The 15,772-nt window shown below is 42.0% G+C and overlaps 1 protein-coding gene across 1 annotated transcript in view; it reads left to right on the plus strand.

Annotated features, from left to right (window-relative positions):
* The window catches only part of LOC113888461 (multidrug resistance-associated protein 4-like), a 162,961-nt gene that overhangs the window by 54,444 nt on the left and 92,745 nt on the right, over positions 1 to 15,772 (plus strand). Inside the window, 7 exon segments of the mRNA XM_027535587.1 lie at positions 254 to 348; positions 572 to 658; positions 7,657 to 7,753; positions 11,291 to 11,458; positions 12,779 to 12,919; positions 13,715 to 13,752; positions 14,161 to 14,255. Of these exon segments, the coding sequence (XP_027391388.1) occupies positions 254 to 348; positions 572 to 658; positions 7,657 to 7,753; positions 11,291 to 11,458; positions 12,779 to 12,919; positions 13,715 to 13,752; positions 14,161 to 14,255 (721 nt within the window).

Raw genomic sequence — 15,772 nt, forward strand, 5'->3', positions numbered from 1 at the left:
TCCAGGGGATCTTCTCAACCCAGGAATCGAACTGGGGTCTTCTGCATTGCAGGTGGATTCTTTACCAGCTGAGCCACAAGAGAAGCCCAAGAATACTGGAGTGGGTAGCCTACCCTTTCTCCAGGGGATCTTCTCAACCCAGAAATCAAACTGGGGTCTCCTGATTGTAGGCAGATTCTTAACCAACTGAGCTATGAGAGGAGGAGAACACATTTTAAATCTTATTCTCTATCCCTTTTTTATCTCTACATAGGATTTACAGCTTCTGGAGGATGGAGATGAAACTGTGATAGGAGACAGAGGAACCCCGCTGAGTGAAGGACAGAAAGCCCGGGTCAGCCTCGCCAGGTAAATGGGGTTTCAGTTGCCATCCTGCCCCTCCTCCTCCGTGGCTCCTAGTGGACGTAAGCACGCAGACCCGGCTCACTGGGTGGGCCTGTGTGAAGCAGGGTCTTGGTTCTTTCTATGGACTCTTGGATTGAACATGAAGTTGTTGGACACCATCATGATTCAGAGATGAAACCCAGGCAGTATGAAGTGTCCTTTCCTGACATCTGTCTATGTTTTCTAGAGCTGTGTATCAGGATGCAGACATCTACCTCCTGGATGATCCATTCAGTGCAGTGGACGTAGAAGTCAGCAGGCACTTGTTCGAACAGTGAGTTTGCTCCTGTGTTTCTATCATCTCTGCTTTCCAGGAACCCTAAAGAGATCAGGGAATAGAGCTCAGGAAAGCCTTTTTGCTTCAGGAGACTCAGCTCACTCTACCCTCATGCCCCTCCTTTCCCTCCCTTTCCTCCACAGAAGATCCATCGTAGAGAAATCTTGCATCATGATGAGGTCAAGAAAGGACAATACAGAAGGTGTTCCAGTGTGTGGAGACCAGTGGGGTCTGTGATTCAGGGAGTGAGGGATAAATGGCAGATTCCCCCTGCTAATTGCAGTTGATGGATCCAGACCCCAGGAATAAGAAAGATGATACACGGTTTTTAAGTCAGAAAACAGGACTTGGTAACCTCGTACTTGGCTGGCAGTTCTTTTCCACCATCATTTTTTTTTCTTTTATTTATTTATATTTTTAATTGAAGGATAATTGCTTTACAGTATTTTGTGGCTTTCTGTCATACATCAACAAGAATCAGCCATAGTTACATCCATGTCCCCTCCCTCCCAAATCTCCCTCCCACCCTATTTACCCTTCATCACCGAGCCCCTGTTTGAGTTCCTTGAGTCATAAAACAAATTCCCATTGGCTATCTATTTTACATTTGGTAATGTCAGTTTCCATGCTACTCTCTCCATACATCTCACCCTCTCCCTCCTTCCCTCACCCTGGTGTCCTTAGGTCTTTTCTATATGTCTGTTACTCCATTGCTGCCCTGAACATAAATTCATCAATACCATATTTTTAGATTCCATGTATATGTATCAGTATATGATATTTATATTTCTCTTTCTGACTTAATTCACTCTGTATAATAGGCTCTAGGTTCGTCCATCTCATTAGAACTGACTTGAATGCATTCCTTTTTATGGCTGAGTAGTATTCCATTGTATATATGTACCACAGCTTCTTTATCTGTTAATCCTCCATCATTTTTTTAAGGCTTGTGAGAAGCAAAGTTTCAGTACTGTCTTGAAAGACCCTTGGTTTATGCTTATTACTCTGTAGGTTTGAAAACACTTAGTAAAGTCTAGAATTTAAGAATGATTTATTCTACATCAGAGTCTGTTCTCTAGGTCTATAAATCTGGTTTTGTTTTGTAGATAGTTTCATTTTTGTGATATTTTATATTCCACATATTAATGATATCATATGATATTTGTCTTTCCCTTTCTGACTTACTTCACTTAGTATGATAATCTCCAGGTGCAACCATGTTTCTGAAAATGGCGTTCGTTTTTGCTTTCTTTATCCATTCACCTGTCAGGTGACATTTAGGTTGTTCCCATGTCTTCGATGTTGTGAATAGTGCTTCTACGAGCATAGGGGTGCGTGTGTCTTTTTGTGGTTTTGTCTGGATATATGCCTAGGAGTGAGATTGCTAGATTATAGGGTAATTCTATTTTTAATTTTCTAAGGAACCTCCAAACTATTTTCCATACTGCCTCTACCAACTTACATTCTGACCAACAGTGTAGGAAAGCTTTATTTTCTTTGTATCTTTTCTAGCCATTGTTATTTTAATGATGGGCATTCTGACTGGTATGAAGTGGTATATCACTGTAGTTTTGATTTACATTTTTCTAATAATTCATAATGTTGACCATCTTTTCATGTGCCTATTGGCCATCTATATATATATATATATATATATATATATATATATACATATACACACACACACACACACATCCTTTGGAGAAATGTCTATTTAGTTCTTCTGCTAATTTTTCAATTGGGTTGTTTGTTTTGTTTTTGTTATTGATTTGTATGAAATGTTTGTATATTTTGCAGATTACCCCCTTGTCCGTTGCATCATTTGGAAATGTTTTCTCCCATTCCATATGTTGTCTTTTTGTTTTCTGGTTTTCTTTGCTGTGCAAAAGCTTGTACATTTGATTAGGTCCCATTTGTTTATTTTGTTTTTATTTCTATTGCCTTGGGAGACAAACCTAAGAAAACATAGATATTCTTTATGTCAGAGAATATTTTACCTATGTTCTCTTCTAGAAGTTTTATGGTGTCATGTTTTAAGTTTAAGTTGCTAAGTCATTTTAAGTTTATATTTGTGGGTGGTGAGAGGGTGTGTTTAACTTCACTGATTTACAAGCCTGTGTCTCTGCCTTTATGTCTTAGTCTCCTCTTCATCTAAGCACCCCCGTCAGATTAAATTAGGCCCAGAGTAATTAAGGGTAACAGTTACTTCTTTAAAGTCCCTGTCATGAAATTCTAAGGCACTAACGGCTAAGATGTCAACAAGTGGATTTTGAGGGGACATGACTGATTTACAGCAGGTCCAGAATAACATAGTAGAAACTTCAGCAGAGTCAGCGGATATGTGAGGAGCTCTGACCTCCGGACACAAGGAGCTGGGATTCCACATCCACTAAGCAGAGGTTGTTAGACTTTGATGGAACCTGCCTGTATGAACAACATGCTTAGTGCTGGGGTGATGAAAGAGTTGTGGAGATGGATATTGGTGATGGCTGCACAACAGTGTGAATGTACTTAACGCCACTCAACTGTATGCTTAAAATGGCAGAAATGGTAAATTTCATGGTAGGTATATTTTACCACAGGGTTTCCCTGGTAGCTCAGTGATAAAGAATCCACCTGGCAAGTAGGAGATGCAGGTTGGATTCCTGGGTTGGGAAGACCCCCTGGTGAAGGAAATGGCAGCTCACTCAAGTATTCTTGCTTGGAGAATCCCAGGAACAGAGGAGTTGGGTGGGCTACAGTCCATGGGGTTGCAAAGAGTCAGACATAACTTAGGGGCTGAACAACATCAACAATATATTTTACCACAATTAAAAAAAAAAAAACCTGCATAGTAGAATCACATCTTTCAGAATCTGAGGTAGCAGAGGAACTGACACATGGCATGGCCTCCAGTTCTCTAATCTGGCCCCCCTTTCCCATGCTATTTTGATCCTGACTGGATGAATTTTCCCTTAGAGAAGTGCCTTGTGGCTTGTCATGAGTTCAGTGAGTGGGGCTAGTGCTGTGACAGGGATTCCCCACCCCCACCCTCCTGGCATCATGAGTAGCTTAGGCTCCCTCTTCCCAAGACCTTGACCTGAACCTACAAATATCTGCCACCCCATCTTATGTGAGGCTGCACAAGTTCTCCATCATTTCCTGAACAGTTTCTGCTGGCCATAACATCTGTGTCATGGGGAGGGGAGAGGGAGGCATTCTGATTGCTGAGAACAGTGTGTTGATCAGAGTAGTTCTCCCAAGTTCTTATTCAACATAGGAAGTATTTGTACAGTTTTCTTAAACATTTTGGGTTTAATGACTTGAAATGTACACTTGATGGAAGCAAGCTTGTTTAGATTGTTGCTTGCTAATCACAGCCATATTCTCTAGGGAAACTTAAAGCAGAGAGCATGAAGGCAGTTTATGAAATCACTCAGCAGCAAGGGGAGAATGCTCTCTAGTTAGAAAGTTGGATGGAATAATATGCTATGAGTGATGGTGGGCATGTCGAAGCTTAGTAATGGGGTTATTGTTCAGTGGCTCAGGCATATCCAACTCTTTGTGACCCCATGAACTGCAGCTTGCCAGGGAGTATTTTGTATTAGAAATGGGGATTGTTTTATATTACAAGTGAATGACTCACATTCTACTTGCTGTTAACAGTTTCCTTCAGTTGTGAATATACATCCAAGTTTATTAAGGTTCTGTGAATTTACATCTATATGTTTCAGACATTATGTGGGTTCTGTCACCTACAGAGGAGAAGGCAATGGCACCCCACTCCAGTACTTTTGCCTAGAAAATCCCATAGATGGAGGAGCCTGGTGGGCTGCAGTCCATGGGGTTGCTAGAATCGGACATGACTGAGTGACTTCACTTTTACTTTTCACTTTCATGCATTGGAGAAGGAAATGGCAACTCACTCCAGTGTTCTTGCCTGGAGAATCCCAGGGACGGGGAAGCCTGGTGGGCTGCTGTCTATGGGGTCGCACAGAGTCGGGTACGACTAAAGCGACTTAGCAGCAGTAGCAGCATCATCTACAGAAGGCTAGCAGCCTTAAGGGAACTGATGCAGTGTTATCTGTGTCTATCTTGGATTTTAACATGTTTCAGCCCCATATCACCAGACCCCTGTATGCTGTGTCATCAGGTCTTTGGGTCTGTCCTGATCAGACTCCAACGCTGCTGTCTACACAGCTCACCCTCCTGCTCCAGCCCTTCACAGAACCCCCTGCCAACCATGTTCAGGATGCAGCTCCAGGTCCTCAAAAAGAGAACAGGATTCTTTGCTGTCTACTCCCACCAGCCTTTCCAGCTGTGCTGGATTCGTGGGAGCCCTTTCTCACCCCTTCCTGGAGAAGGGAATGGCAACCTCCTCCAGTATTCTTGCCTGGAGAACCCCATGGACAGAGGAGCCTGGCAGGCTACAGTCCATAGGGTCACAAAGAATCAGACAAGACTCAGCAACCGACACTTTCATTTTCACTTTTTTCTCACCCCTGTCTGTCTGTATATTCTGGTCCCTCTGTCCCCAAGCTAGGGAACAGTGTGCCAGGGCACAGAAAGAAGGTAAAAAACAGGCCTTGCCATTCTCCCTGCTCCTCCAGGGGGTACCTGTGCCCCCTGTCTTCCAACAGCCCACAGAGGGCTGCACTTGACCATTTATGAGTATCCCTCCAAGCCCCCATAAACTGTGAATGCAGGGAGGTGCCTCAGCCCAGCTTGTTCAGTCCCAGGACCCCTGCACCTGCTGTGTCTTCTTCCAGGGATGTTTCCCCAGAGAGTCTCAGGGCTCCCGTGTCTCCCCATCTAAGACAGCAGCCCCTCTTTCTTTTCCTTCACAGCTCATGTCATGGCCTGAAAGGGCGCTTTCTATACTCATTCTGTGTGTCCCCATTTACATGGTATATAGTTTTGTCTCCTGTCTTGACCAGAGGGTGTGTCCTTGGCATGTAGGACAGTGCCTGGCTCACAAACCTCTGCTGACTGGATGAATGAAGGTGGGGACTCTGTCTTCTTTGTTTTATTTGGTACACATCCCTGTACCATTGGATGTGTCCACTCTTAACGCAGTCCATTATAGAATTATACATGGTATTATACTTCCTGGTGTACTGCCAGATTGGTGCACTTCCATTCTTCTAGACTTCCTTGGTGGCTCAGGAAGTAAAGTGTCTGCCTACAATGTGGGAGATGCAGGTTCAATCCCTGGGTCAGGAAGATCCCCTGGAGAAGGAATTGGCAACCCACTCCAGTACTCTTGCCTGGAAAATCCCATTGATGGATGATCCTAGTAGGCTAGAGTCCATGGGATCAAAAAGAGTCGGACATGACTGAGGGCCTTCACTTTCACATGGTTATTATAAGATTAACCTAACCCTTACATAGTAATAACAGTTAAACAACTGACTGTTGAATCAATCATTTTTATGGCATGGCTTGGAAATATTTACTCTAAAAACTTAGAAAGTAGAGTGGTTTGGAGAAATAGTATTATATTTAATTAATTAATTTTTATTTATTTATTTGACTGCATCGGGTCCTAGTTGCAGCACACAGGAGCTTCTTGCTTCATGTGGGATGTTCCTTTGGCGACACACAGCCTCTTTAGCTGTGATGCACAGGCTCAGGCACTCTGAGGCATGTGGGATCTTAGTCCCCCTACCAGGCTGCCAGGGATCTAACCTGTGTCCCCTGCATTTGCATGTGGATTCCCAACCACTGGAAGTATCACCTGGGAAGTCCCCTAAAAAGTGTCTGAAGTTTAGTCACTTGTCTGATGTCATCAGGCTCGTGAGAGGGACTGAGCTGCAGTCTGCTGCCTCCAGACTCTCCATCTGACTCACTCACAGGCTGAGCTCTGGCCAAGGTCCCTGAGATTTGCTCTACGAGGGGTTCTGGCTCCCAGAGTACCTGCCTGGAGCCCTGCCCGTGGTCACTGGGGCCCTGGACCCACTCACTTGCTTCCCTGGAGGGGCTGTAGACCCTCTGGGGTGACACTGGGGCTAAGTCCATAGGCGTCTGCCTTTCAAATGTAGCAGCAGTCTGAGGGGTTACTATGAAAAAAAAAAAACACTGAAGTTTGAATTCTGAGGAGGTCTTAGCTAAGGAAATTATGTGTCCTTTGAGCCTTGGGTGATCAAATCAGAGTAAGATTTGGGTTGTTTGGACTCTCATCTTTCATTTTCACATTCAGAAAGTTTTTAGTGCAAGTGAAAAAAAAAATTGCTTCCTGGATAGGACTGGCACCACTTCCTGGGGATCTGCACTTAAAATGTAGCAGCAGTTTTTTTTTTTTTTTAAATTGTAGAAAAGAAATTAAAGCTGCTGTTGGATGATTCCTGCTGTGATTTGGATTCCGTTCTTTCATTTTCATATTTGGAAGGTGTTCAGTCCTAGTGAAAAAAGACTTGCTTCCTGGATGGGACTGGGAATGTTGTAGAGACTGATGGACGCCATGCTGACATTAATTTTCTGTCTAGTACTATTTTGGAAGAAGTATCTGGAAAATGCACTCTGGCTAAAGTTACCAAGATTCTATTTTTTGTTGCAGTATGTACATCATTAATCATGAATAATCATCTGGAAAACTGCCTAAGAAAAATGTACACTTTTTTATATGACATAGATTCCTCTTTTCCATTCCTGCATAGAGATAAAAGTGTTTTAGTTCAGTCAAGTTTTAGAATTCCAGTATTAGTTGTTTTTCTTTATGAAACATGTAAATGGGTTAAGCTGAGTTTTAGGCCAAAAAGCCTTAGCTGTTAGTGCCTTCTTCACGAGATTGCTTTTTAGAATTTTTTAGTGTAACTATTCTTTAAAGTTTGCTGCTGATGACTGTGAGGACCTAGTCAGATTTATTGATTTATGTTTATTCAATTTGTATTATTCATTTGGTATTTAAACTACAGATCTTTGCTGTGTTGTCTTTGTCTCATGTTTACAAAATACGTTCCCAATTTGGAGCAGCCCCATTAATGTGCTTTTGTATACTGTACGTTTTACATTTGTAGGTGTATTTGTCAAGCCTTGAGGGAGAAGATCACAATCTTAGTGACGCATCAGTGGCAGTACCTAAAAGCTGCAAGTTGGATTCTGATATTGAAAGGTGTAAGTAATTTCTAGACGCCTGTGGAACTTGCTAGCACTCAGGTAGGCTGAAAGCCAGGCCTCTCAGCAGGTCACTTTCCTTGGATTCAGGGTAAATACCTTCTTCTCCCTCAGTTTTACAGCTTCTTCTTCTCAAAAGTGGTGTTCATGTCTTTGGCAAAGAATCCAAAAACCTGTGGAAATGTCATTACTATAATCTAAACCACATAAACCCTAAACTGTATAAAAGTGCTACCACAGGGTTACTGAGTCATCACTGTTCTTGTGAAATTTGTTAAGGATAATGACGCTGTTTTATATAGAACTTTTTGTTTTCCCCTTCCAGGATTTAAGTCAAAGTATATTATTTGGAAATTAGAGATACTAAAACCTGTTTGTAACCATGTGATTGTCATATGCAGTTTCCTAAAGAGCATCTTCCATTAACACCAGAAGTGAGGTTGGGTATCTGAGTACCCGGGTCAGAGACGCACACTCTGCTGGTGTCCCCAGTTGCTGGTCTCACTGTCTCTTTTCATGCCTAATATGTGTGGGAGCCTGTGCAGCAGGATGACAAACCTCTGCCTTATTGGGCTCCTGTTCTTATGGGGACAAAAGTGACAGAGAGAGAGGGATGGAGCTGACATCCTGGCTGCCTGCTCAAAGAGCTAGTGCCTCACATGGCCTGAGTGACATTAAGGTGGGAGCCATAAAATTACCTAGGGTAGGTGGGTCTGAGGCAGGGGGTCCTAAGGAAGGAGCTGACGTGGCAGGTTGGAGGAACAATAGGAAGACCAGTGTCTTTGGGGAGAATGAGCAGGGGGATGTGGAGGGAGCTGGTCTCTGAGCACTGGGCAGTGGGTGGAAGTGGGATGGAAGTTTTGGACAATCCAGAGCAAAGGAGTGATGTGGTCTGATGTGGGATTTAAAAGATTCCTTACTCTTATCTGGTCCCATTCGCAGAAGGGAGAGGATGACTGTCCTCTCGAAATTGTCAGTATTTGCTTGCAGAATACAGCTGCAACCTTTGTACCACCAGTCGTTTCCTTGTGCGTCTTACAGATGTGAAGTGGAAAGTGGTAGTTTCATTTAAAGGGTGCTTGAATTTTGCCTCCCAAGTGAAATAACACAATGTATCCTGAATAATTTTCTCATTCTGCAATGTCAGATGGTATTCAAAGTCTTCACTGAGTTTCTCCAAGGGAACACCTCAGGGGATAGGGTGAGAAGGGGTCCAGCAAGGGTCCTGGGTCATCTTCTTCCACCTGACTTGTCTTAACCAGAGCTGCTTTCATTTTATGAGTTTTTCATTTTAGGATTTTTTATAATATTTTGTTTCAGTTCAGTTCAGTTCAGTTGCTCAGTCGTGTCCAACTCTTCATGACCCCATGAATTGCAGCACGCCAGGCTTCCCTGTCCACCACCAACTCCTGGAGTTTACTCAAACTCACGTCCATCGAGTCGGTGATGCCATCCAGCCATCTCATCCTCTGTCGTCCCCTTTTCCTCCTGCCTCCAATCCCTCCCAGCATCAGAGTCTTTTCTAATGAGTCAACTCTTTGCATGAGGTGGCCAAAGAACTGGAGTTTCAGCTTTAGCATCATTCCTTCCAAAGAAATCCCAAGGCTGATCTCCTTTAGAATGGACTGGTTGGATCTCCTTGCAGTCTAAGGGACTCTCAAGAGTCTTTTCCAACACCACAGTTCAAAAGCATCAATTCTTCAGTGCTCAGCTTTCTTCACAGTCCAACTCTCACATCCATACATGACCACTAGAAAAACCATAGCCTTGGCTAGACAGACCTTTGTTGGCAAAGTAATGTCTCTGCTTTTGAATATGCTATCTAGTTTGGTCATAACTTTCCATATTTTGTTTGCCACTGACTGAATCAGCTGAATCTTGTTTCGTGGGGTGAGAAAATTGTGAAAATATCTGCATTATTTTATATGACTTTGTAAGGGAGGGAAACTGTAAAAGAATGTGTCACATGTGTTCAAAGAAAATGATTAGATTGTCTGTAGTTTAAACAGACGCCTGATTTGGGGAAGCCTCATTGGCTGCTTGTGGTTGATTGTTCCTAAGTTTTTTTCTTGGATCTGGGTACACTGATTGTGGCTTAGATTTTGGTTTGCTGGCTGCCAAGGCATTAGCGCCACCCCAATCTCATGGCCTCCTTGTTTAGTTGCTTTAACAGGTGGAATATTGAATTTTCAGCTAGGAACTTCCTGCATTTGTGGGGAAGCTATAAAATACTGTGAAGATGCAGCTCCTGGGTTCTCTGTCCAGGGCTGGTTCCTATATGTCCTGTCCCAGCTGAATGCATGATACTATGAAAATGGCAGTGGTCAGTGAAATGTTGACGAATGACTGTTACCTATGTAGTTGTGCTGTGTCCACTTTGTGTCAGTATTTTTCTCTCCTGGAATATCTTCCCCGATTAATTTTTTTTTTAAATTCTGCTTCTCACATGAGATGTTTCTCAATTCCAGTGTTGTCTAAAAAGACTGTGCTGATCATCCCACCAACCTCTGTACTTGTTGCTCCCTAAGTGCCCACGGTAGTTATGTCAGTGGCCTCCATTCTTAACACATGATCACACATGTCTTTCATATCCCTCAGAACCTAACACAGGGTTTAGCAGAGAATAAAATGTTCTGTTCTAAAAAAAAAAAAAAAAAAAATGTTCTGTTCTGTGTAGAGTTGAGCTGCATTAGATTTGTCAACCACAATGTCAGATCCAAGGATCATTTTCTTAGGAAAATCATAATTTTTTTAAATTTTATTTTATTTTTAAACTTTACAATATTGTATTAGTTTTGCCAAACATCGAAACGAATCCGCCACAGGTATACCTACGCTCCCCATCCTGAACGATCCTCCCTCCTCCCTCCCCATACCCTCCCTCTGGGTTGTCCCAGCGCACCAGCCCCAAGCATTCAGTATCGTGCATCGAACCTGGACTGGTGACTCGTTTCCTACATGATATTTTACATGTTTCAATGCCATTCTCCTAAATCTTCCCACCCTCTCCCTCTCCCACAGAGTCCATAAGACTGATCTATACATCAGTGTCTCTTTTGCTGTCTCGTACACAGGGTTATTGTTACCATCTTTCTAAATTCCATATATATGCGTTAGTATACTGTATTTGTGGAGATTCCTTAAAAAACTGGAAATAGAACTGCCTTATGATCCAGCAATCCCACTGCTGGGCATACACACTGAGGAAACCAGAAGGGAAAGAGACACGTGTATCCCAATGTTCATCACAGCACTGTTTATAATAGCCAGGACATGGAAGCAACCTAGATGCCCATCAGCAGATGAATGGATAAGAAAGCTGTGGTACATATACATAATGGAGTATTATTCAGCCATTCAAAAGAATACATTTGAATCAGTTCTAATCAGGTGGATGAAACTGGAACCTATTATACAGAGTGAAGTAAGCCAGAAGGAAAATCATAATTTATGACCAGTTAACTTTAGTTGGTTAGTGTTCAGATTATATTACTATTATCTAATACAAATATATTCCTCTCAAATTCTTTATTTTAGGGCAAAATAGTACAACATGGGACTTACATTGGGCTCCTGAAATCTGGGGTAGATTTTGATTTCCTTTTAAAGAGGAATGAGGAAGAACCATCTCCAGATCTGGAATCTTCTACCCTGAAGAATCAGTCCAGACCCTTGATGAGAGGTGAGGCTCCAGAGCTTCAAGATGTGAGTTTCTCATCCTGCAACACGCCGCTGTATGTCTGCTCTTGATAGACTCATGGAGCTTTAGTCTATTCCACTGGTGACATCTTCATTTGTCCTAAAGTAGATTCTAAGATTCCAAGGCCCTGTTCCATTGAACTGGTAGAGTTAGAAGAGCATGAAGGGAGCAAGCCTGGTTGTGGTTCTCCTTTGGGTGTAGGATGGAGGGTCTTATGGAGATCAGTAGTGGGGGGCACTGCTATGACTTCCTGGATGTATGTGACTCACAGTGATATGTGAACTCTTTCATTTACCATAGTTACATCCTACTCATTGTGGTGGCCCCCAGCTTCCCTTATGCATCCAGAGGCTTAATATGAAGACCCCCTTAGACTGAGTCCTGATGGTGCCACATTAAATCAGCTACTTTTCCTATATGTTGGAATGTTCTGGCACTGCAGGTGACTGATGGTAGTATTTTGCCTCATTGTCAGATGATTTATGATAGATCAGAGGTAGCATGTGCAAAGAACCTGATAAACAGCAGACTTTGGAGTTAGTTCCCATCTTCCTTTCTTATCCTTTAAGTCTGAGAACCACATCTAATCCACCTTGAATCCCAGTGGTCAAGACAGAGCTGAGGACATCCTGGGCTCCTGTGACTCTATAATGCATTCTAAGTCCTTCAGACAGAAATGCGGAAATGCACTAGATCTCCCTTAAAAACATACATAGATATTCTTCAGTATCCAAACTCTGGATGATTCTGATAAGCATTTGGATTAATTCCTCAATTTCTAAACTCAGGAATCACTCTCTGAAATTTAGGAATCAAATAGATTCAGATTATAGGCTTGTCTCTTACTATCCAAACCCATTTTACTCAAATTCACTCTGTGACCTCAGTTTACTGTATTTAGCTTGTATTTTGAACCACAAGTATGCTGTATGTTTCATGTTTCTATGATTGAGTGACACAAATTATCTAGAAGGATACATAAGCTTCATATCATTGTGTGTATTATTTTGGAACAAGCTTCTGCTGAGTCATGACTGACTTTAAGCAAAACCACACAACAGTGAATAACCTTGTACAAATGATACTTCCTTATTTCTAACAGATTCTTAGGAGTGGGATGGCTGGGTCCAAAGATAAATGCACACATGGTTTGGCCAGATACTCCCACACTCCTCTCCATAGGAGATGGACCATCTTGCACTTCTACTAGTGTATGAGATGTGTCTGTCTCCCCACAGCTATGCTGTAGAGGGCTTTGTTGAACTTTTCACATTTGGGGATTCCTTATTTAAAATTTTGTCTCTCACTGCCATTTTCCCTCCCAGACTGAGAATATAGAGGTCACACTTCCTCTAGAGGACCGTTTGGAAGGAAAAGTTGATATTAAGACCTACAATGATTACTTCACAGCCGGTGCTCAATGGTTTATCATCATTTTCCTTATTCTAGTGAACATTGCAGCTCAGGTAAATAAGGACATTTATTTTGGTGTGTGCCCTCAGCTTGGTATTTACATGTTTATACTATATTTATGTTATCATTATTTTAATATGTATATGAAGATATTTATCTCAAAGAACTGGCTCATGCAGTTGTGGGATCTAGCTGGGTGAATGTGAAATCAGAAAGGCAGGCCTGAAGGCTGGAACTTCAGGCAGGAGCTGACCCTGCTGTCTTGAGACAGACTTTCTTCTTCCTCTAAGAAGCCTCAGGTTTTGCTCTTAGGACCTTTGACTGACTGGATGAGGCCACCACAGTGTTGAGTGTGATCTCCTCTACTGAAGTTCTGATGATGGATGTGAACCACACCCACAAAATACCTTCATGGCAACATCTAGATGAGTGTTTGTTTGAATCATTGGACACTGGCCTGCCCAAGCTGACAGACAGTTGACCATCACAGTACCTGTCAAATGTTTTTTTCTTGGAAAAACCCCAACATTTGCACTATGATTACTGCATTTTTCAGTTCACTTGGGTTTGCTTTGAAATACGTTATCTGTGGGGAGCAAAATAAGTGAAGCTTATTGGTATTGTGGACATGATAGAGAACTTCCAGGGAAAAAAGAATATCTTTTAAAGAGTTTAAAATGTAAGATGCCCTCCTCTGACCTGTGGTCATCTGGGGTGTGGGGCTTGGTGCAGACCTGAGCTAGAAGGACCATCTCCCTGTTCTGGAGCCTTTCCGTCCCCCATCCCGGTGAGCGGGGTATGAGGCTCAGTGATGTCAGTGTGTGAGTGACTGTTGTTTCTTGCTCCAGGTTGCCTATGCCCTGCAGGACTGGTGGCTTGCATACTGGTGAGTGATTCCTGATCTGACCCAAAGTACTGTGAAATCTGCATGAAACCTCACTTTCCCACAGTCAGGCGGAGAAGGGAGGGGCTTGTTCAGCCTCCTCTTCTGACCCTCACATAGTTTCCCTGAAAAAAAGTAAAGTTCCTGCTGGTGGAGAGTGATGCTCCCGTTGTCTCTCCCATGTCTGACCCTCAGCAGCTTCCTCGTAGACAATTTTGAGAACTGAAGGTTGTGATTTAAATTGAATCTTTATAAGGTAGATGAACACAGAGCCCTGTGAACTGGGAGCCATTTTTCTAGCATAAAATACATTTCCCAAATTGAGGTTTTTGTGTGTGTGTGTGTGTGTGTGTTTTGTATTTGAATACATTCTGTCTGAAGCATAATATTTTTTTCTTCCCTGTTTCACAGGGCGAAATTACAAAGTGCCCTGTATTTTGGGGTATATGGAAAAGGAGAGACAATTGTGATGCTTGATCTGAACTGGTATTTAGGAGCCTATTCAGGTAAAGTTGAATTCTCCGGCCTATTATATGAGAGTCTGAGGTGCTTACAAGGAGCCTGTGTGAGCATCTAGGGCTTCCAGGCGCAATTCAGTAATGTCTCAACAGATTTAAGAGTTTGATTTGCATTTGCTCTGTGAATTAACTAGAACAATTAACTTTAAAATCTAGAAGAAAGAAGTTGAATGAGATTCTTAATTTATTGTGCACTGGATTTTGGTAGTTAAACCAGGATTGCACGTTCAGAAAATCAGCCACTGTAAATACATCGTATTGTCTATTCTAATAGGTTGCTTTAGCTAAATCTTATATTGTTATATCGATGGGCAATGGGATTAGAAACAGATCCCTGCTCTGTGGTTCAGATTGTTCCAATTCTGTCTGAATAAGCTCTGGCTTTTATTGATCTTGCAGGTATGCAAAGTCCCCTTCACCACACTGCTCATTTCTTAGGCATCACTAATTACTTGAGAAGCTAAGCAGGGGGAACCCAGCATCTGGGGATAGATTCCTCTTTCTTACCTTGAGTTCACAGTGTTATCTTATCTCCAGCTGTGTGATTAATTTAACATGTGACTAATATTAACATGACTCACTGTATTCGCAAGAGCTTAGAATATATATAATATTAAATAGTGTTTAAAGGATGTCTTCATCTAAAATTTTAAATATCCTTTTATCCATTCATTTGTTGATGGACATTTAGATTGCTACCATGTCCTGGCTATTATAAATATTTGCTACTATGAACATTGGGGCATAATAATAAATAATAATAATATAAATTAATTAATTTTAAAATTATAAATAAAAATAATAAAATAATTTGATATTGGATTATAAATGATTGGGCTTCACTGGTGGCTCAGATAGTAAAGAATCTGCCTACAATGCAGGAAACCTGGGTTTGATCCCTGGAGAAGGGAATGGCATCCAACTCCAGAATTCCTGCCTGTAATATCCCATGGACTGAGGAGCCTGATGGGCTATGGTCCTTAGGGTTGCAAAGAGCTGGACATGACTGAAGTGACTTAGCATGCACATATAGATGATTAACAATGTTGTGATAGTTTCAAGTGGACAGCAAAGACACTGAGCCATACATATATGTATATTCATTCTCCTCCAAATCCCTTCCCCACCCCCTGTCCAGGCTATCACATAACTGAACAGAGTTCCCTGTGTTATACAGTAGGTTCTTATTGGTTACCCACTTTAAATATAGAAGAGTGTGCATGTTGATCCCAAACTCCTTAACTATCTCTTCCCTCTTCTTCTTCCCCCTGACAGCCATAATTTCATTCTCGAAGTCTGTCAGTACGTTTCTGTTACATAAATACATTCATTTGTATAATTTCTTTTTAGGTTCCACCTAAAAGAGATGTTTTACAATATTTCTCCTTCTCTGACTTACTTCATTCAGCCTGACAATCTCGAGGCACACCCATGTTGTGGCAAATGGCATTATTTCATTCTTTTTTAATGGCTGTGTAATAGTCCATTGTATGTATGTACCACCT

The sequence above is a fragment of the Bos indicus x Bos taurus genome, unplaced genomic scaffold (genome assembly GCF_003369695.1).
Source record: "Bos indicus x Bos taurus breed Angus x Brahman F1 hybrid unplaced genomic scaffold, Bos_hybrid_MaternalHap_v2.0 SuperScaffold_100147, whole genome shotgun sequence".
Classification (NCBI taxonomy): domain Eukaryota; kingdom Metazoa; phylum Chordata; class Mammalia; order Artiodactyla; family Bovidae; genus Bos; species Bos indicus x Bos taurus.